Raw genomic sequence first — 23,967 nt, forward strand, 5'->3', positions numbered from 1 at the left:
AGTGCAGTGTGTGTGTGCGTGCGCGTACCTCCTGAAGGCGTGTGAGGCTGCAGCGTAGTGCAGTGTGTGTGTGCGTGCGCGTACCTCCTGAAGGCGTGTGAGGCTGCAGCGTAGTGCAGTGTGTGTGTGCGTGCGCGTACCTCCTGAAGGCGTGTGAGGCTGCAGCGTAGTGCAGTGTGTGTGTGCGTGCGCGTACCTCCTGAAGGCGTGTGAGGCTGCAGCGTGCAGCGTAGTGCAGTGTGTGTGTGCGTGCGCGTACCTCCTGAAGGCGTGTGAGGCTGCAGCGTAGTGCAGTGTGTGTGTGCGTGCGCGTACCTCCTGAAGGCGTGTGAGGCTGCAGCGTAGTGCAGTGTGTGTGTGTGTGCGTTAGGCATGTGAATCTCGTCTCATCTCACGATTCGATACGCATCTCGATGCACTGCCAGCGATACGATACATTAGAGATACATGGAATCCCCTGGCGATACGATGCGATACGATTCTACCTCTTCCCGATGCGATGCGATGCGATAACCATTTAGTTCAAATCAATGCGATACGATGCGATTCACCCCTCTACCGATACGATGCGATTTGATGGAGATTCATCACAATAGAAAGGATTTATATTAAAGCTCTATTAATTTCCCAAAACATGTAAAAATGCATTACATTTAAATTCAAAGCAATTTATTGTTTTACTGTAGGTTAGTATTATAGCTCTGCATCTCAAACAACCCAACTTATAGAATTATGTAAGTAAACAAAGGGTCTGCTCTCTGCTGGTTATTGTGGAATTGTTAGATTACTAATAATCATAGGCTATAGTATAATAATTATATCTCAAAGGTCAATTTGAGGTTTTGAGTATAGAGGGTTCAAGAGATTAAAATGTAATAGCCTATGTAATAGCTCAATTAATGTTACCAACATATAAATAGAAAATAAACAAATAAACAAAACAAAAATGACAGGTCACACTCGTAGTGCTGTCAAACAAGTAGTTTAATCTGCAACACAGTTTTATAATATAATTGCCTATGTATAGTGGGGGTCCCTGCTTGATCTCTCACTCTCAGCTAAGTGGTCCTTGGCTTGACCTAAAAAACATTGAAGACCCTGGCCTGCATGTATTATTAACGTTATAAATACATAGCAGATGTACAAGCTCACAACGCGTCTCATCCACGCCCCGCTGTGAGCTTGTGGATCTGCAATTTTAGGCGTGCGACCCCGTCTTGCTGCAGAATATAAATAAGGCTTCTATCCCAGAGAACAGCAGGGGAAAGCTGGACAGTGGAAAGTTGTGGAACGGTTGTAAACGACTTTAAACGCAAGCAGTACAACCAGCTGTGGCGTTGTTGGTGTACACGTGTGTGCAGACTGCAGAAGCTTTCTTTAATTACAAATTGATGATCGCGAGTCACAACGCAGATTCGCGTCGGAGAATCAGCTAGAACAGCTGTGGGGTGTGGATCATTAGCAGCACGCAGCGCTACAGTGAAAAGTCAACTGATCGACGGACAGCTATTTTATAAAGCTAAAGGTTGTGCTTCCTTTGTGCGTGGGGTTCACTTCTGTTCGTCGCGGGTGCTCTTTATAGTCTGTTGTCTCAACGTGTCTACTCTACGGTGCAGAGTAGCTGCGTGCTCGCAGCGCACAGCCGCACACTGTGCGGAGCTGGCTGCGAGAGACCTTTTTTTCCCTTCCTTTTCTGATGGTACGTTCAATGCGCCTCGGAAAAACAGGATAGGGTGAAATTTACCATGAAAAAACAGTGCAACCACGGATTTTACCGGTGCAAGCACTCCGCGAACGATGCATCGAGATTTCACCCGTCAATTTTACCGACACACAGTGAATGAACCGATTCACTCGCATCGCGCACGTCATAATCGATGTATCGATACGTATCGATTATTTTCCACATGCCTAGTGTGCGTGCGCGTACCTCCTGAAGGCGTGTGAGGCTGCAGCGTAGTGCAGTGTGTGTGTGTGTGCGTGCGCGTACCTCCTGAAGGCGTGTGAGGCTGCAGCGTAGTGCAGGGGGCTGCAGCCCGTCACGTCGGTGTCGTTGACCTCTGACCCGGCTCTCACCAGCGCCACCGTACACTGGCTGTTCCCATTGGCTGCCGCGTAGTGTAGCGGAACCCTGACACACACGCACACACACACACACACACACACAGACACAGACACAGACACACACACACACACACACACACACACACACACACACACACAACGGTCCAGTAAGCGTGGCAAGTCCACAGGGGTCCAGGGTTGTTTTTTGTCATGATTTTTACAATTTAGGCATTCATCAGACACTCTTAATCCAGAGCGATGTACAGTAAGCAAGAACACCACACGGTACTAATTATAAATAACATCAAATGCATAGAAATAGTCATCAAGGATCATAAGTAAATGGTCAAATGTAAATGGTGCATTTATATAGCGCTTTACATAGATTGTGCATTACATTCATACATTCATACATTCACACATTCACACACCGATGACGGAGGAGACCATGCAAGGCACCAACCTGCACATCATCAGGAGCAATCAGGGGTTCAGAGTCTTGCTCAAGGACACTTCGACACTAACTCTGGGGGGAGCCCACAGGGTTCGAACTGGCAACCTTGCGGTTACTATCCGGCCACTCTACCGCTGAGCCACCGCCGCCCCGACCAATAACCAATAAACCAATAACCTATCATCAGTGAGCAGAGATTAAAATAGGGTGCATTTTGCATCCCAAAACGCAGTTTATAGTTAACCCATTCTGACCTGAGATCAGATTCATACGAGGTTTCCACTGGACACACACTGGTCTGATTAACCCATTCTGACCTGAGATCAGATTCATACGAGGTTTCCCACTGGACACACACTGTGGTCTGATTAACCCCATTCTGACCTGAGATCAGATTCTAAAAAATGTCAGTCGTTCTTCGATTTTTCAAAAAATAGCAGACCTACAAGCTCGTAGCGCGCCACTCGGTGGCGCGCTATGAGCTTGTAGATCTGCTATTTTTCAATAGCTAAAGCATAACATGATGCTAACACCAAAACGGGTTCCCGTTCTGAATGGGTTAATAAAACAACGACCTCTGCATCCACGGGATGCACTACTGTATACTGTTTTTATTATTTATATTATTTATTCTAGTTTATTTTGCTAGCTTTAGTTATAATAACCTTCATTCCTTCTTCTGTTTTCTACATGAATATAACCACATTATAACCATATAAAATGAAATGGTGCAATTTGTAAAAATGGGGCAAAATATGACTCCTAACGTCGCTGAAGTGGGACTCATAAAATGTCCCTGGGACTCATTTCTAAAAGACCATCCCTGCATCCTGGGACTCATCTCTAAAAGACCATCCCTGCATCCTGGGACTCATTTCTAAAAGACCATCCCTGCATCCTGGGACTCATCTCTAAAAGACCATCCCTGCATCCTGGGACTCATTTCTAAAAGACCATCCCTGCATCCTGGGACTCATTACATTGAAAACCTATTTACATCACTGAGTGAGTCTAACAGTAGAATATCCAAAGAAAATGAACCAAGTCTTGGTGTTTATTGCCATAAAGATAAAGGTCTTAATTAATATAGAATAAACACCACTCACCTTCCCAAGTCGTCCTTGGCACTCAAGTCAGACCCGCTGCTCAGCAGCAGGTTGAGACATTCAACGTTTCTGACACAGAGAAAAACACATATGAGAGTTAACAGCTAAGCCCATCCTAATATAAGTATGTGAGTGTGTGTGTGTCTGTGCGTGTGTGTCTGTGCGTGTGTGTGTGTGTGTCTGTGCGTGTGTGTCTGTGCGTGTGTGTGTGTGTCTGTGCGTGTGTCTGTGCGTCTATGTGTGCACTCACCCTCCGGAGGCTGCGGCGTGCAGGCAGGTCCGTCCCAGGTCGTCGGGGGCGTTTATATCAAACTGGGCCGACAGCATGTGAGCAGAGCGGGGGGGAGACACCATGCTGTACAGCTGACCTGGAGACACACACACACACACACACACACACACACACACACAGGCACAACACACACAGGCACAACACACACACACACACACACACACACACACACACACACACAGACACAGACACACACACACACAGGCACAACACACACACACACACACACACACACACACACACACACACACACACACACACACACACACACACACACACACACACACACACACACACACACACACACACACACACACACACACACACACACACTTTTATTTGGATCTGCACAAGAGAGAGATACAATAGACGCAAACACTGATCAGAATAGAGCGTCGCAGTCCCGCCCCCCCTCGAGAGACCCAGAAAAGAAATCCCCGTTAATTCAGAAAGTATTTATTTAAAGACGTTTACGCCACGGACAAAGACAACTCTTGTCGTGACAAATCATGACAATAAACACAATGTTTTGGGCCAAACAAAGAATTAGAAAGTAGAAAAAAACGGCAGGTTACAACCCTTTTTTTGTTGTTTTTCTTCTTTGTAATTATTTGTTTGGTCCAAGATATTGTCATGATTTGTCACGACAAGAGTTGGCTTCGTACGACGCTTAAAAGGTCTTTAAATAAATACATTTGAAATGCCTATGGGACAAAATGCATTGGGATTCATTTCCTGGGCCACTCGTCGTTCTGAAAGGGGGCGGGACTGCGACGCTCCATTAGGTTACATGATATGGTCCAACCGAATATAACTGCTGCACATGCTTAACACACAGAGGGAAAAAAGATGATGACATACTATTACTAGACATGATGTTTTTTGTTTTTTAAGCCACCTAGGGATAAAGGAAACAACGCCTTCTCCAGACAGACAGACTGCCCATAATAGCCGAGACAGAACAGTATTTAGCCAATTTTGTTTTGCATTTGTCTTTCGCAATCCACCCAATTGCAGAAGTTTATGGACATGGCCCAGACTTCCAAACACAAGGACAATAAGTTGACAGTTATATCCCATAATAAGGCCATAATACGTTCCACCAAAAGCTGATAATTCATAAGTTTGGATGTAAAACAAGTGTCCATATACAGATCAAACGGGCAGCCTACCGTATATTACCAAATAACAGCCCATGCGCAAATAACCGCCCAGCACCAAATAACGGCCCGGCTCCTTATAACAGCCCGGGGTCCGAATCGATTTTGCATATTAACGGCCCGGGCTACTATTTGGTAATAAACGGTATTTCAAATATAGTGACAGTTTTTCTAATTTCATTGATGAACACAATATCTGGGGTATTTGGAATATCTTGCAGTGCAGGGGTTCTCAACCCGTGGGTCGCGACCCCTCTGGGGGGTCGCCAAATTATTTAAAAGAAAAGAAAAAAACATTTGTTTTTTCTTTGTTTTTGCAACTGAATGGCTGGAAAATGGAAATGAAGGGTTTACATATAATACACATAGTACATACATACACCTTCCCTAATGATTAGATCTGGTTTCAGTATTTATTTATGGTGTGTATAGAGCGTCGCAGTCCCTCCCCCTTTCAGAACGACGAGTGGCCCAGGAAATGGTTCTGCATTCATTTTCTCCATGGGCTTTTCAAGACGGTTACGCCGCGGACAAAGCCAACTCGGATCGTGACAAATCATGACAACTGGAACTGGTTGGAATACCGTGTTCCTTCCACGCGCTACGTCCAACCAGGGAAACTCCCCCCTGTCAGGTGTAAAGGAGCAACTTGGACACTCAAGCATGAAGGAAGCATGAGTTAAGTCCGTTGCTCTCCCCAGGTTGGCGGAGTGTGTGTAGAGCCCAGGATCACAGTAGATGATTGACACAGGGGTGAAAAATGGGTTACAAAATCGTGGGATAAAAAATATATTAAAGAAAAAAAAAAATCATGACAACAAACACAATATTTTGTACCGATCAAATCATTATAAAGAAGAAAATAAAGTCAGGAGACAACACTATTTGTTTTGTTTTTCTTCTTACTAATTATTTGATCGGCCCAAAACATTATGTTTGTTGTCATGATTTGTCATGATCCGAGTTGACTTTGTAACCGCGGCGTAACCGTCTTTAAATAAAAAGCCTATGGAGAAAATGAATGGAGAATAATTTCCTGGGCCACTCGTCGTTCTGAAAGGGACTGCGACGCTCTATAGTCTCTATTATTAAGGTTATTGTAGTGGTCAATTTATATTGGGGGGTCGGGAGGGGACGGGGAGGGGGTCCCGAGACAGTGCCAAAGCCTCTCCGGGGGTCCCCGGAGAGGCCGAAAGCGTTGAGAACCCGTGTTGCTGTAGTGAGTTGACATTGTGTGGCATTGTGATCAAACCAGTCTATTTTTTACAGTGCTGTGTTTATACATTCTTGTTGTCCTGTCCTGTACTCCTCTGGTCTTGTCTGAGACCAGGTCCACCAGACGGTCATGTCTGGCAATGTACAGTACACGCACACACACACACACACACACACACACACACACACACACACACACACACACACACACACACACACACACACACACACACACACACACACACACACACACACACACACACACACACACACACACACACACACACACACACACACACACACACACACACACACACACACACACACACACACACACACACACACACACACACACACACACCATGCTGTACAACTGACCTGAGGCACACACAAAATAGTGAGACGAAAAATCACTGACGAAAACTAAATGGAAACTAAATGAAAACTAGGCTATGATGACTAAAACTAAGAAAATAGCCGATCTACAAGCTCACAACGCGTCGCGCTGCGACGCGTTGTGAGCTTGTAGATCGGCTATTTTCAGCAAGTGTAAAATCAGTCATTACGACGGCATCAACTGTAGAGTTAGTGGACTAAAAATCTTATGACATTTAGTCGACTAAAACTAGACTAACTAAAACTAAAACATTCCAGGGGACTAAAATGTGACAAAAAAACTACAATGACTATAACTCGACTACCTTAAAAGTAAAATAAAAAGTAAAATACTAATGACTGGTTGAACCAGACACTCACCTGAGGTGAGTTAATAGTAATGACTGGTTGAACCAGACACTCACCTGAGGTGAGTTAATAGTAATGACTGGTTGAACCAGACACTCACCTGAGGTGAGTTAATAGTAATGACTGGTTGAACCAGACACTCACCTGAGGAAAGCAGCTTGCGACAGCAGTCTGGAAAGCCGTACAGCACAGCCAGGTGCAGAGGAAGCATGCCGTGAATGCCTTGCCTGGAGGAGGAGGGGACATTTTTTATTCATTATTAATTTGATTAATTCATAAAAAATTGCTCATTAAACCAAGGGTCTTCAACGTTTTTAGTTTTTAGTTTTTCAGGCCAAAATTAATTGCAATTAATTGAGGGCTTATGGTAGGGGAAATAGCCAATGAGGAGCTTTTGCACAAAATAACATTTTTGGTGGGGACGTAACAACTACAAAGAAAGGTAAGAAAGATAAGAAAGCATTCTAGCATGGAATTCTCCTTTAACTTATTGTTATATCACAACATAATGATATACCATTGACCTAAATGGCCTTATATCAACAATGATAGGCTAGTATGATTTAAAAAAAGGTTAGGCTTGCATGTGTCTTTCTTGTGTCTGTCTTTTTCAGAAATGACTTTTGGACATGTTGGAAAACTTTAGTCAAACATACAGAGTGACGTATTGTATTACTTTACCGGGGTGACATCATCATCTTCTGATACTTGAAGGTTTTGACATGACATAATTATCCTGTACACACAGTCACCCTGTGGTGTTTAGTTTCATCAGCGCCATCGTGATAAAATAGTCTGCAGCTGTTGTTGGTCCACTGCTGGCTGAGGCTGAGCACACATGAACGCTGTAAAGATACCAAGGACTGGACAGTGATGTCACCGTTATGCTATACGCAACGCGGAGGTAACACGGACTCGAAGCCGTTCATGAATCACAGTCACTCTGACGAATCCTTGGTATTTTCATTCGACCAGACGGAGTCAACATTTCACCGCCGTTTGGAAAATCCTGGTGGCGATCTCGGGAACACTTTGGATTCCCTTTCTCGCGTACCAGTTTTGGGTGTTAGCATCATGTTATGCTTTAGCTATTCAAAAATAGCAGATCTACAAGCTCGTAGCGCGCCACTCGGTCCACTCGGTCCACTCGGCGCCACTCGGTCGAAGAACGACTGACATTTTTTTTTAAATCTGATCTCAGGTCAGAATGGGTTAATCAGACCAGTGTGTGTCCAGTGGAAACCTCGTATTAATCTGATCTCAGGTCAGAATGGGTTTACCTGGCCGTGTCAGCACCGTTGGTCATCAGGGTGCTGATCAACAGCTCGTGACCGTATTTAGCAGCAACGTGAAGAGGAGTATTCCCATACGCATCCACACAGTCAATCTCTGCACCTGCGGACATTAAAAAAAGGACATTACAACGTTAAAGAGATCGTGACGTTAAAAAAAACAAGTTTTTGTCATTTTATTGTGTTTAGGGTTTAGGTTTTCTGAGCTCAATTATTGCACCCAAAAAACCTGAACTTGTAATTCATACATAGGACGTCTGTGGACATCTTGGACACAAACTGTGATAAGACGCAGTAGATTTCCTGTGGTCGGGGGTAGTCTGGCTCAAACAAGAAGAGTCCAAATAATAATTAATGTATTAGTGAATTAAAAATGTGCACCCCACGGCCACAAGGGGGGGGGGGGGGTATCTCACAACGGGTAAGGGCTAGTACCTACATATAATTGTGGGGCTCCTTGACATGAAAACGTTTGAGAACCACTGACATAGAAACCACTGACATAGAAACATACATTTATTACAGCCTCAGGTCTTAACCCATTCTGACCTGAGATCAGATTCATACGAGGTTTCCACTGGACACACACTGGTCTGAATAACCCATTCTGACCCGAGATCAGATTCTAAAAATGTCAGTCGTTCTGTCAATTTTTCAAAAATAGCAGACCTACAAGCTCGTAGCGCGCCACTCGGTGGCGCGATATGAGCTTGTAGATCTGCTATTTTTCAATAGCTAAAGCATAACATGATGCTAACACCAAAATGGGTGTCCGGTCAGAATGGGTTAATGGGTAATAAAGCAGTGGTTTTCAACCAGTGGTCCTTGAGGGGGTTCCAGGGGGTCCCCAGCTGAATGATATGAGCGTTGATAACCAAATGGCCCCCTATTGGATCTTGAGTGTCAAATGGAACGAACAGGTCCATTTTGGTTTCATTTTACGCTCTCAACAGAGTTACATTATTGTTAAACTTCTGCACTATACTTAAGTCAATTTACTAGAAGACTACACAATTAGAGAATGTATAAAGAATTGTAATGTTGATCAACGTTTGCCTGTCATCTCTCTTATGGTACCAACATCAATACAGCATGGAAATGTATAGTCCTATTCTTTAGTTTTTTTTAGTTTTGACTAAATCTCATCAAATGGTGGTTCCTTCCGTGGCTCAAAAATGCAAGAATAAATAATGAGCCTTGTTATTGAAAAGGTTTGAAAAAACCCACTGGGGTTAAAAGGATATACAGTATTGGAGACAGGAGTGGTAGAGTACAGTACAGTACAGTACAGTATACGTGCTTTGAAGTTTCACAGGAGGCTCACATACAGTAGGTCAGTTTAGCAGCGAGAGAGAGAGAGAGATACTGGAGCACGTGTTGGTTCTGATAATGCCACGGGGCCATTAACACATTCTGAACGGGAACCCCTTTTGGTGTTAGCATCATGTTATGCTTTAGCTATTGAAAAATAGCAGACCTACAAGCTCATAGCGCGCCACCGAGTGGCGCGCTACGAGCTTGTAGGTCTGCTATTTTTGAAAAATCGAAGAACGACTGACATTTTTTTAGAATCTGACCTCAGGTCAGAATGGGTTAATCAGAACCAGTGTGTGTCCAGTGGAAACCTCGTATGAATCTGATCTCAGGTCAGAATTGGTTATTATCCCAGGAGTACTGTGCCACTATCAGCTGGTGTGTACACAGTACACACTTTACAGTACACGACATGCTTGATATCTGCTGCTAGGTGGTGTCTCTCAAGTACGCAGGAGACTGACTGCGATTCTATGTCTGTCGCAGTTTATATCCACGTCTTCAGATGTTTCTCTCTCTACTTGCACAAGAAGCCCTTCTGCCGCGTTCCGTTTCCATTTACGTGTATTTGGCGTTGTATGTGCGTTCGTGTTATCAGACTTTGTTTCCCTCGTTTCTTTCTGAATTCTTCGCTCTCATAACTCTTCTTAATAAAACTGCTAAAATGTTTGCAGCTTATGCAGCCTATAGCCTAAAAGGTCATTTTACATTTGGTTATTGCAGGTATCAAATGGAAATAATAGTGTAAGTCAGCTTTTCACAAATCAGACATGCATTGACCCATTTTGGGTGGGAACCCCTTTTGGTGTTAGCATCATGTTATGCTTTAGCTATTGGAAAATAGCAGATCTACAAGCTCATAGCGCGCCACCGAGTGGCGCGCTACGAGCTTGTAGGTCTGCTATTTTTGAAAAATCGAAGAACCACTGACATGGCTTTTTCAAAAAACTGTCAGGATGTAGAAGACATTTTTAGAATCTGATCTCAGGTCAAAATGGGTTAAAAAAAAAGGGGCATTTAGAAGGCTAGGTGCATTTCCTTGGTTGTTTGTGGTGCTTGCATTAGTCTTAGTTTTAGTCTTAGTATTAGTCTTAGTTTGTGGTGCTTGCGTTAGTCTTACCATTCTGGATAAGGATCTGGGAGCGGGTGAAGCGCCCATGGAGAGCGGCCATATGCAGAGGGCTCTTCCCTTCCGTACTCTGTCAGAAAGAGGACATAAAACAGAACAATTGGTCGCGGCGAAATCCGCCTTTTATATAATTTGATCAATCCATGACATTGTCGTTAGAAGAACAGCTCAAATATTGAATGTGAAGACATAGGGCTGTATTTTGCGTGTCTTAAGTACCAGGTCTTATTCCCTAACTTGAGTAAACTAAAGACCTGGAGGCGTGATCAATGCTCTTTGGCCACTCAGAATAGCCAAATGGCATTGATCACGCCTCCAGGTCTTTAGTTTACTCAAGTTAGGGAATAAGACCTGGTACTTAAGACACGCAAAATACAGCCCATAGTGTAGTACAAATCCTGGTGTGATCTTCTTAAAAGTGGAAAGGATCATAACAAACGTCTAAGGTATTTTTTTCCCCTGACTTTCTGTTGGTAAGGTTTAAACTCTTTCACATCAGTGCACGGCTGATTCAAGCCATGCATTTAGGGGTAAAAAGGTACCTTAACTACCTTTGCACATATTAATAATGTAATGTAAACATACAGCATTTTTTGATTCAGCAATTAAAAGCATGGGTCTAAAACTACAAGTACATAACTTCATGGAATAAATTATAGCCTACTTGCAGTGTTAGCTGCAAGTAGTTTTACTCCACTTATTTGAAAACTCAATTAGCCTACTAGTTACTTTTTAGATTGTATTATTACAAAACATACACTAAACAACGTCCGTCCTATATTTCTACATTGCAATATTGATACTTTCTACATCTCTATTTATTCTTATTCTAAGAGTTCTAGATGACCTTAGTCTTCTCTTTGGGAATTTTGTCCAGCTACCTACACATACAATTATACTGCTTTACAGTGCATTTAGCAATTAAAAGCGCTACAAGTAGCTTCATGGAATAAATGATAGCCTACTTGGTTTTACTAAGTGTCATTCTAAGTGGTTAGTGGATGGGGGGGGGGGGGGTGTTTATCCCATTCTTTACCTGTGTGCTAACATCGGCTCCGTTGTTGACCAGCAGCTCCAGACACAGCGCTCCGTTGGTGGAGATGGCGGCCAGGTGCACCGGCGTGTAGCCCTGCCCGTTGGCCTGGCTGACGTTGGCGCCGCGGTTCACCAGCTCACACGCCACGGCGTCCTGGCCCGTGTAGCACGCCATGTGCAGCGCCGTGTTCCCGAAGCCGTTGGGCTCGTCTATCTGCAACGGGAGGGGGGGGGGGGGGGGGGCACATTTAAAACGCATTAAGACCTGGAGCGCATCTGTGTCACTGGAGCTTTTAACCGCATTAAGGACCATGGGTTTAAAACGCATTGACCCATTCTGACCTGAGATCAGATTCTATAAATGTTCTTCTACATCCTGACAGTTTTCCTGAAAAAGCTACGTTTCTATGTCAGTCGTTCTTCGATTTGTCAAAAATAGCAGATCTACAAGCTCGTAGCGCGCTACTCGGTGGCGCGCTACGAGCTTGTAGATCTGCTATTTTTCAATAGCTAAAGCATAATAAGAGGAAGAGAGAGAGGGAGAGAGAGGAGGGGGGGGGGAGGGGAGTTGCACCACTCAGTTCACACGGGTGAGATTTATTTTAAAACACTTGATGCAGCAATGAATAAACATACTGTACATGCATGTACATTTTACTGTATCCGACATGTAAATACCCCCCTCCCCCCAATCAAGGTCAGAACAGGACAAGTAAAACAAAACAAAGACAGACAGTACAAGACAGTAAAAGTAATTAGTAAACTATAGTATTGAAAGTACTATTGAACATAGGAAGACATTTTCCATCAGGGTATGGTATCTAAATAGCCATATGAACCCTCCAGAACCCTGAGGTCATCTGAGGCTGGCCTACTGATAGTTCACCCCATAGCTGGAACAAAACATGGTGAAGCAGCATTCCACCATTATGCACCACACAAACCTGGAATAGCATTCCAGGTTACATTAGAAAATCCCCAACCATAGCCGTTTTTAAGTCAAATTTAAAAACGTATTTATTTAACATTGCATATATCCCAATTAACTGTGTTTCTATTAAAGGTGGGAGTATCTGTTGTAATGTAATGTAATTGTATCTATTATCTGTATTCATTTTAAAGTGCACTGTTGCACCCCGTTTGTTTATATTCTGTAAAGCACTTTGAGTATGAAAGGTGCTACTGTATATAAATAAAATTGCCTTGCCTTGCCTTGCCTAGGTTACATACTGTACATTGTAGTCACAGTACTGTAGCTTTTAACCACATGAAACGTTATTTTATACTTTAGCTATTGAAAAATAGCAGTGTACTGTAACTGTAAAGGAGAAACTTTGAAGGAAGCATGAGTTCAAGCCCGTTGCTCTTCCCTTGTCCCCCATATATGGGGACTATAGGTTGGTGGAGGGTGTGTAGAGCCCATAGGGTCACATTAGATGATTGACACAGGGGTGAAAAATGGGTTACAAAATTGTGGGATAAGAAATATAATGATATAAAAAATAAAAAAAAATAGCAGATCATCATCGCGGCATCGCGAGTGCACAGGACTGGAAGAGTCACTCCAGGTCCTGAGGAAAGACAACGGGGTTTTTAACCACATTGACTCTAGTCTATAGCATGGGGTTTTCAACTGATTATGAACCAGGGACCACCACCACCCTGACTGATAATCAACCTGGGGACCACTGGTTTGTTATTATATTGGTTATATGGGCACATTTCCTAAGGTAACAAGACTACTCGCCCCGTTTCTGTTTTCCTCCCAGAATTTTCCCCAGTGAGGGGTGGGAGAGGCAGAGGACAGCAGACGGCTGGACTTTGAATTTCTCTAACTATAAACTTTCATGACAGCAGAACAGCCTAAGTACAAATATAATTTATGAAAAGCTACTACAGTGAAGTCTGTTCACAGAAGTTGTTGTATAGGATATGTGGGGGATTATCTGACGAGGTACCATTTGAGGGGGCAAAACCTTACATATACTAAATAACACTAAATTGTTTATAGGGTCAATATAAGTCAAATAATATAGCCTTTCCACAGCAGTATCTTTTTATATTTTTCCAAAAAGAATACAAACAGCCAATAGCATTATTACAAAGTTATCCCCCTCACTGGGGAAAATTCCGGGCACGCACCGGGGCGAGTAGTCCAGTATTCTTTCCTAATAATGGTGACTCAACCAGTCAATCGGGGGGGGGGGGGGGGGGGGGGGGGGGGGGTACACTTTCCCGTACGACTGTGGAAGTTCTTGACATCCAACTTTCCAGTGAATGACAACATTGACGTGTCAGTTATCAGTCACCTATTTGTGCAAATAAAGCCACTTGTCACAGCATCGGAGCCCACAGTGTGTGTCTCCGAGCGCATACTATACTCGCCGCTCGGCACCACCTGCCCAAGTTTGGGTTGGATGTGCATGTTTTTGTACTTTTTTCGTGTGAAACATTGACGTGTCATCATCATCATAACCAGGTCATTTAATTTAGTGCACTCTGTTTCGCAACTTTGCATGGTCAGACGGTATAATTGAGTTATGCAGCTGTACTAAACACACACACACACACACAGGCTACTGTATAGGCTACTGTAACTTTTTTTAGTATACTACTTTATTTAAAAACCTCTGGCCAGCTGGTGGCGCCTGATGGAGGGGAAAGGAACTGGTTGGAATAACGTGTTCCTTCCACGCGCTACGTCCAACCAGGGAAACTCCCCCCTGTCAGGTGTAAAGGAGCAACTTGGACACTCGGGCATGAAGGAAGCATGAGTTCAAGTCCGTTGCTCTCCCCTTGTCCCCCATATATGGGGACTAGGTTGGTGGAGGGTGTGTAGAGCCCAGGATCACATTAGAATAATTCTAATGTGTCAATCATCTAATGATTAGATGATTGACACAGGGGTGAAAAATGGGTTACAAAATCGTGGGATAAAAAAAAATATATATATATAAAAAAAATACTACTTTATTCAGTGTTTCTGTTGTGATTTTATTCCTATTTGTGTGGCTGTAGTGTACATCTTGTTGCAATGTCTAGGGACTGAGAATGCAAGAATTATACTCTTGTTGTACAATCAAGAATCATGAAATCTTAGGCCTGTGGGCGGGCGGGCGTTCGTGCCAGTTTGAATAGCTGTGTTTTAACTGAATGTAGCCTAAAGTACAACATAACAACATTAAGATAGCAGAATATGCAGGATCTACTGTACATGATCTGATCTTAGACCAGCCTTGACATGTTACTTGTATGTTACTTTTATTGCTTATAATTATTTTATTTTCTTCTTCTCCCCCCCCCCCCCCCCCCTAATAAAGTTGTCCTTTTATATGTTCCCTCCGCACAGACGTTTTAATTGATAATTTCAGTTATATAATATCTCAAAGCACAATTTAAACTCATGGTGCAATTACTTTAAAACGACAGCTGAGTACATTAAACATATTCACATCCACTCTTTTCAGAACCATGATATACAAAAGTTGCCAGATCTTATCAGAGCACATGTTGCCGTTCTCAGGTGGGTCCTTGACACCGTCTACTGTCCCGTACACTAACTTTCCACTGTGGGCACGGTGACGCGTTGTCTAGTGTTGGTGGACGAGCAGGGAGAGGATATAAGAAGCAGCCGCACGGTATCACAGTGACTCGGCTTCAGGATGAAAGGCTGTGTGTTTCTGCTTGTTTTACTGTCCTGTCTGTCTGGGGCGGTCGGGGCTACTCCGGGGGAGAGCGGACCGCTCAGCGAGAGACAGAGAGATGATGCCGAACCACCAGGTTCCCTCTTCACACCTGAACTCTGGGGGGCGCTGTTTCAGCTTCGAGACATGGTGGTGGTGCAACAGGAGAAGATGAGGAGCATGGAGGAAGAAGCCAAGGAACAGAGGATGTTCATGACAGGTCAGCATACGTGGTCACAATGGAGCTGGAGGGAAGAAGTCTGTAAAGGTTTACTTTACAGGCTGGAAAGTGTTTGAAATGTTTCATAGTTTAACATAATGTTGCTCTTTTGATCTTTTTCAGTAATGGCTGCCAAACTGAGCACTAGCGAGAGCCTCGTGAAAGACCTCCAGGTCCATGTTGCAGACCTCCAAACCAGACTCGGCACCAGTGAGGTCCAAGTTGCAGACCTCCAAACCAGACTCGGCACCAGTGAGGTCCAAGTTGCAGACCTCCAAACCAGACTCGGCACCAGTGAGGTCCATGTTGCAGACCTCCAAACCAGACTCGGTACCAGTGAGGTCCAAGTTGCAGACCTCCAAACCAGACTCGGTACCAGTGAGGTCCATGTTGCAGACCTCCAAACCAGACTCGGCACCAGTGAGGTCCAAGTTGAAGGTTGATGCCTATTATAATCCATATTGGAAAGCTTTACACACTAAACACTGAAACTGCATTTATATGATTTATAATGATTGTATGATTGACTTAACTCATTTTGGGGCGGGAACCCCCTTTGGTTTTTCATTATGTTATGATTTAGATATGGAAAAATAGCAGATCTACAAGCTCGTAGCGCGCCACTCGAGGTCTGCTATTTTTGAAAAATCAAAATCAACGACTGACGTAGAAGACATATAGCTTTCTCAGAAAACCGTCAGGATGTAGAAGACATTTTTAGAATCTGATCTCAGGTCAGAAATGACTTAATGCTGATGTACTGATTTCAGCTCATCTTGCTCAGCTGACCACCATAGAAACCAGGCTGACCGCCGCCGAAGGCCAAGTGCACCAACTGTGGAGTAAGTATGCTTTATAATACTTTATAATACTTTATAATACTATTACTAACTATCTATCTATAAATGCACCAAGTCTCTGTTCGTCTCTGTGCGTGTACCAGTGTTGTTTTTATCGACAAAAACTAAGACGAAAAATGTTCGTCGACTACCTTTTTTCACTGACGAAAACTAAATGGAAACTAAATGAAAACTAAGCTATGATGACTAAAACTAAGACTAAATATACTGACGATTTCGTCAACAGCTAAAAACTATAGATTAAAATGTTAGGAAGGGACTATAGTGGACGAGAGATCCAGTACAAGTCATTTTACACTTGGTTGCATGCTGAAAATAGCCGATCTACAAGCTCACACTTGTGAGCTTGTAGATCGGCTATTTTCAGCAAGTGTAAAAACAGTCATTGCGACGACATCAAGGCCCGCCAAAATACATTTTAGTCGACTAAATCAACTGTAGATTTAGCCGACTAAAACTAGACTAACGCTAAATCATTCCAGGTGACTAAAATGTGACTAAAACTAAATGAAAACTATTCAAGAGACTAATGACTAAAACTAAAATGTGCTGCCAAAAACAACACTGGTACAGTACGACCGTACGTCTGTAATCCACCGCTGTTATTATTATTATTATTTCAAACAATTTGATAAATGCTCCTCGACAGACAAACCAAAGGTGGCCTTCGGTGTCGGTTTGGGTGGACCAACTGGAACGTTCGGTTCCGACACCACTCTGGTCTACAAGAGAGTCCACAGTAATGTTGGCAACGCCTACAATCCATCTACAGGTAAGGTGGTGATTAAACTACAATCCATCTACAGGTAGGTGGTGATTAAACTACAATCCATCTACAGGTAGGTGGTGATTAAACTACAATCCATCTACAGGTAAGGTGGTGATTAAACTACAATCCATCTACAGGTAGGTGGTGATTAAACTACAATCCATCTACAGGTAGGTGGTGATTAAACTACAATCCATCTACAGGTAGGTGGTGATTAAACTGCAATCCATCTACAGGTAAGGTGGTGATTAAACTACAATCCATCTACAGGTAGGTGGTGATTAAACTACAATCCATCTACAGGTAGGTGGTGATTAAACTACAATCCATCTACAGGTAGGTGGTGATTAAACTACAATCCATCTACAGGTAGGTGGTGATTAAACTACAATCCATCTACAGGTAGGTGGTGATTAAACTACAATCCATCTACAGGTAGGTGGTGATTAAACTACAATCCATCTACAGGTAAGGTGGTGATTAAACTACAATCCATCTACAGGTAAGGTGGTGATTAAACTACAATCCATCTACAGGTAAGGTGGTGATTAAACTACAATCCATCTACAGGTAGGTGGTGATTAAACTACAATCCATCTACAGTAAGGTGGTGATTACAGTTACAGATTAGCACTCACCAACTCATTACCAGTGGTGTACTCAAAAGTGTTTTACTTAAGTAAAAGTATCAATTCTGCTAAATAGAACTACTCTGTTACAAGTAAAAGCCCAGAAAAAGCAGAATTCAAAATGTACTTGAGTAAAAGTACAAATGCACTTAAAGTAGTAAAAATAAAAGTACTCATTATGCAGAATATGTGCAATTTAAAGGTTTCAAATTGGCTATTTTCAAATGGACAAAATGTATAGGGCTGATGTTTTGTAATAATCAAAATCTACAAAGTAACTAATAACTGTTAGTAAATGCAGTGGATTAAAAAGTGCAATATTTGGATCAGAGATGTAGTGGATATTGGATATTGAAAACACTCAAGTAAACTACAAATACTCAAGTAAACTACAAATACCATATACATTTTTACATTATTTTAAGTACGGTCACCACTTTTCAACTTCTCTATTAGTTTCTATTAGTATTATAGCTTGGATTCCCCATCGATGATGTCACTGGTCTGGTGGACGGTTTTCTGAACTGCCCACATCCCTCCCACCATGAGACACAGAGCAGAAACAAATGGTGGCATTTTATCAGGACCAATTATATTATGAAGATTGAAGGTTGAAAAGTGGTGAACTGGTCCTTCAATTGAATGTGCTCTCTCATGTCTTTCAGGGGTCTTCTCTGCGCCGGTCAAAGGACTCTATCACTTCACATTTGCTCTAACTAACCTGACAGGGGAGACTTTCTGCGTCCGCATCTATAAGAATGGGCAGAGCATCTTAGCTAACTGTGGATACAATCATGGAGGTCATGCACTGGTAACTAACGGAATGATGGTGGAGCTGGTGAAGGGGGACAGGGTTTACATGGGTTTATTTGCAGGGCAAAGACTCTATGATGACGGGAACAACCACAGTGTGTTCAGTGGTGTCCTGGTCTATGCTATGTAACACTGTCTGCTACTGGTAGTCTGGTACCTTTATACAGTGTTCTGGTCTATGCTATGTAACACTGTCTGCTACACCAGGGGTTCTCAACGTTTTTGGCCCGGGGACCCCCAGAAGTGCTTTGGCAATGTCTCGTGACCCCCGCCCCCGCCCCCCCTCCCCTCCCTCCCCACCCCCAATACAAATTGACCGCTACAATAACCATAATAATATAGTGAAAATACATCATGAATAAATACTGAAACCAGATATGATCATTAGGGAAAGTTTATGCATGTACTATCTGTGTACTACAGTATGTAAACTCTGCTTATCTCTTTTACAGCCATTCAGCTGTAAAGATAAATAAAAATAATTTGGCGACCCACAGGCTTAGAACCCCTGTGCTACTGGTACCATTACTTTATACAGTGTTCTGGTCTATTCTATGTAACACTGTCTGCTACTGGTACCATTACTTTATACAGTGTTCTGGTCTATTCTATGTAACACTGTCTGCTACTGGTACCATTACTTTATACAGTGTTCTGGTCTATTCTAGTTAAACTAGGAACATTTAACCCCATTTTATATTTCGACTCTTCGGAAATCGATGATTCACAACATGTTGCAATGCAATACGTTGTGATTCATTTTCAAGATGATTTTTTTTTTAAAGAAAGAAAGAAATCTGAAAGTTTAAATCCTGTTGAAACATTTTAACAATACAAATCTATTGGTCTATTGGCAGAGACAGGGGGGTCCACAGACAAATAGACCATTTTGGGGTCCTTGACGTGAAAATGTTGTGAGTTAGCATTATGTTAAAGAACCCTCCATAATGCTCATATTCACCCTGTCAATAAACACATTGAAAAGTATTGTTGTCTTATTATTGCATGTTTTACTGATTAATATCAAGACTGTGAAAGATACAAGATGTATTTTTATCGTCAGATGACGCCATACAATGGCCGAGTCGAGCGGCCTGGAGAGCATGGGTTCTCAACAGGTGGTCCGTGGACCACTGGTGGTCCCGTGAAGGTATTGCATGTGGTCCCCTGACCATGCATTTATAGTAATGTAGGAAAAGTGAAGATTTGTCTATTTTAATTCATTGTATTGACCACAAGTTGAGAAACAATGCAGTAAATGACGTGGTGACATGTCGATGTTGTCAGTTACCGGATCGCCTGGTTGAGTCACCATGATACGGAAATGTGCCCATAATTCATTGCATGTGTCTGCTCGCTCATACTGTACATACAGTAAGTTACAATCGCAACATGATTTTAATATGGAAGGTTAATTTCCCCCTGGTGGTCCCCAGGTTGATTCTCAGTCAGGGTGGTCCCTGGTTCATTAGGGACCACCCGTAGCACTTGCCCTAGCCCCTTAGATAGCATTTTATGTCGACTTGGATAGTATTTTAGACAGACTTATAGCTCGTTACGTAGACAGCACTAGAATTGCATTTTACGTAGTCATAGCACTTTACACATGCATATTATACATGTACACATGTATAATATATAAATATAGTATAGTATGTATAGTTGACATAGATACTCCACTGTTACGTTCTTAGTTTATACATGATTCATGATAACTACTTTTATCGATTAAAGACGATATGCAATATTCACAATAAGCTGGTCTGTTTGGGTACGAACAGCTGCAGGTAGGCCTGGTAATAATCGACTGATGACCTAATTAAGATAGGTTTCAGATTACATACATAACGTGTATACATACTGTATACATAACCTTTTACCCACCCGACATTGAAACATATCTTAATCACGCCACCATCAACAGCCAATTATAAGTAAAGTTACACACACGTCAACATATAAGAAACACACACACACACGTGTCAACATTTAAGAACCACACACACACGTGTCAACATTTAAGAACCACACACATTCGTGTCAACATTTAAGAACCACACGCATACGTGTCAACATTTAAGAACCACACACATACGTGTCAACATTTAAGAACCACACACACACACACACTTAAGAAAGTGTTAATAACATTGTACAGCAGGAAATCTCATCCATGAGTGCATCCTTCTGCAGCAAAAGATATACTGCACAGTGCAGTTGGCGAGCGTTGTGGTGGGAAATAGTCCTCAATGTAACCATTCACGAGGTCTGAGGACCATCGTGAGAAAAAACACGTCATGGTTCCTGGACAGAGAGGTTACTGTTGAGTGTATTTTTAAAAACCAAACACTGACTGAAACTCAAACACTGAACTCTATTGTCCTTTGGGGGGGGGTGACGTTTGCAGATTATATTTGCATGTGCAACGCATGGCTAGAGATCACACTGTATCTACAGTAACACACAGAGAACACACGGTGAACTGAACACGCACGTCTAGGACCACAATGGAAAACAAGCACTCAGGGCTTTTTGTGTCATCCTTTTAGCGTTGCTGTATAATAACCGTACCTCTGTGCTTTTTTTTTTACAAAACTGTAAATAAGGTATTTAATCAGCAGACAGACACATCAGTATGCAGACATCTCCAATCGGCCTGCAGGCTACACAAGACAATTTTCCATCTATAAACTACTGAATCATAGCACGCTCTTTACTGTAAATACTATATACTATATTAAAGCCATTTTGGGTCGGGAACCCCTTTTGGTGTTAGCATTACGTTATGATTTAGCCATTGAAAAATAGCAGATCTACAAGCTCGTAGCGCGCCACTCGGTGGCGCGCTACGAGCTTGTAGATCTGCTATTTTTTATTAAACGACTGACATTTTTAGAATCTGATCTCAGGTCAGAATGGGTTAATCAGACCATTGTGTGTCCAGTGGAAACCTCGTATGAATCTGATCTCAGGTCAGAATGGGTTAATCAGACCAGTGTGTGTCCAGTGGAAACCTCGTATTAATCTGATCTCAGGTCAGAATGGATTAAAGCCATTGATTAAATGTAATGTAATGTCTAAAACTCTGTGGAAACTATTTAGTTAAAAAAAAAATATATATATATATAAGAATAAAAAGTACTTTAGGGCATATTGGAATGGTGATTTTAGTTTCCAAAGCAGTGGGCGTATAGGACGGTTTGTCTGTGGCCGTTTTCTCCGTCTCTGCCACTACGCTGCATTTAAAATGTCACCGCTCATATCGGTACAGTAGGTAATATTAACAGTTTGACTCCATAACATTTAAAATGTCACCGCTCATATCGGTACAGTAGGTAATATTAACAGTTTGACTCCATAACATTTAAAATGTCACCGCTCATATCGGTACAGTAGGTAATATTAACAGTTTGACTCCATAACATTTAAAATGTCACCGCTCATATCGGTATAGGTAATATTAACAGTTTGACTCCATAACATTTAAAATGTCACCGCTCATATCGGTACAGTAGGTAATATTAACAGTTTGACTCCATAACATTTAAAATGTCACCGCTCATATCGGTACAGTAGGTAATATTAACAGTTTGACTCCATAACATTTAAAATGTCACCGCTCATATCGGTACAGTAGGTAATATTAACAGTTTGACTCCATAACATTTAAAATGTCACCGCTCATATCGGTACAGTAGGTAATATTAACAGTTTGACTCCATAACATTTAAAATGTCACCGCTCATATCGGTATAGGTAATATTAACAGTTTCACTCCATAACATTTAAAATGTCACCGCTCATATCGGTACAGTAGGTAATATTAACAGTTTGACTCCATAACATTTAAAATGTCACCGCTCATATCGGTACAGTAGGTAATATTAACAGTTTGACTCCATAACATTTAAAATGTCACCGCTCATATCGGTACAGTAGGTAATATTAACAGTTTGACTCCATAACATTTAAAATGTCACCGCTCATATCGGTACAGTAGGTAATATTAACAGTTTGACTCCATAACATTTAAAATGTCACCGCTCATATCGGTACAGTAGGTAATATTAACAGTTTGACTCCATAACATTTAAAATGTCACCGCTCATATCGGTACAGTAGGTAATATTAACAGTATGACTCCATAACATTTAAAATGTCACCGCTCATATCGGTACAGTAGGTAATATTAACAGTTTGACTCCATAACATTTTTTATCAAATATTCTACGCTGCAGAGATTGTTTTATTACCTTGTTTAGAGCATAATTATATGCTGAAGTATTTGGGCTTTTGATCCGTGAAAATCCAGCGAAAAATGATCCGTCCGTTTGTTATGATAATCAGCACCAGCAGCCATGATGTGGTGAGGCACAAGATCAAACCCCCTCTCCCCCCCCCCCCCCCCCCGACAAACCCCCCGTCCACTTGCATTGGCCTCAATTTCCCAGAAGCCCTAGCAGCCCACAGCATGTGTTGATCTACAAGCTCATAGCGCGCCACAGAGTGACACGCTATATATTCGACAGGTCAGGCCTAGACAGAAAATGACATATGGAATCCACGTAGGGAGTAGGGAGTATAGGAGTAGGGAGTAGAGAGTAGGGAGTAGGGAGTAGGGAGTAGGGAGTAGGGAGCAGGGAGCAGGGAGCAGGGAGTAGGGAGTAGGGAGCAGGGAGCAGGGAGCAGGGAGTAGGGAGTAGGGAGTAGGGAGCAGGGAGTATAGGAGTAGGGAACAGGGAGCAGGCGCCACGTTACCTCCACCCCCAGCTTCAGGAGGTACTTGACGGCTTCCAACTCGCCGCTGGCTGCCGCGGCGTGGAGGCCGGTGTAGCCGTGTTTGTCCTTCACCATGACGTCAGCACCGTGAGACACTAGCAGCTTCATGACGTCCACGTGTCCTGAGGAGAGACGTGTGTGCGTAGGAAGACAATTGGTGCCGGAAGTGCATCAAAATAGAAGCTCCGGGGTGCCAGAGTTGTCTGATCGCTTTTACTCTGAAAGCCATGAACCGGAAACACTTTCTTAAAAAAGTTGACTTGACAAAGTGACCTCACAATCCCTTGATCATCTTAATATATTTATATACGCTCCAAAAAGCGTTCATATTTTGCGGGAGAGACGGATGAGGAGCAGAAATGAAGCGCCAGCATATCGATCCATTCAACACCACGGAGAGCGCCCTGGA

General features: G+C 42.6%; 1 protein-coding gene across 3 annotated transcripts in view; it reads right to left on the reverse strand.

Moving 5' to 3' along the window:
• Window positions 1-23,967, reverse strand: part of ankrd52b (ankyrin repeat domain 52b) — a 65,808-nt gene that overhangs the window by 23,059 nt on the left and 18,782 nt on the right. For 2 of the 3 annotated variants that reach the window (XM_080783447.1, XM_080783449.1), the window contains 9 exons: window positions 23,538-23,680; window positions 11,807-12,019; window positions 10,762-10,840; window positions 8,316-8,430; window positions 7,180-7,262; window positions 6,360-6,425; window positions 3,875-3,992; window positions 3,625-3,693; window positions 1,991-2,131 (listed from right to left, as the gene is read on the reverse strand). In XM_080783447.1, coding sequence (XP_080639573.1) covers window positions 1,991-2,131; window positions 3,625-3,693; window positions 3,875-3,992; window positions 6,360-6,425; window positions 7,180-7,262; window positions 8,316-8,430; window positions 10,762-10,840; window positions 11,807-12,019; window positions 23,538-23,680 — 1,027 coding nt within the window. The remainder of the gene's footprint in view (window positions 1-1,990; window positions 2,132-3,624; window positions 3,694-3,874; window positions 3,993-6,359; window positions 6,426-7,179; window positions 7,263-8,315; window positions 8,431-10,761; window positions 10,841-11,806; window positions 12,020-23,537; window positions 23,681-23,967) is intronic. The other variant, XM_080783448.1, reaches the window with a different exon arrangement.

Source organism: Protomyctophum bolini, assembly GCF_963924005.1.
Source record: "Protomyctophum bolini genome assembly, chromosome: 2".
NCBI classification, from domain to species: Eukaryota; Metazoa; Chordata; class Actinopteri; order Myctophiformes; family Myctophidae; genus Protomyctophum; species Protomyctophum bolini.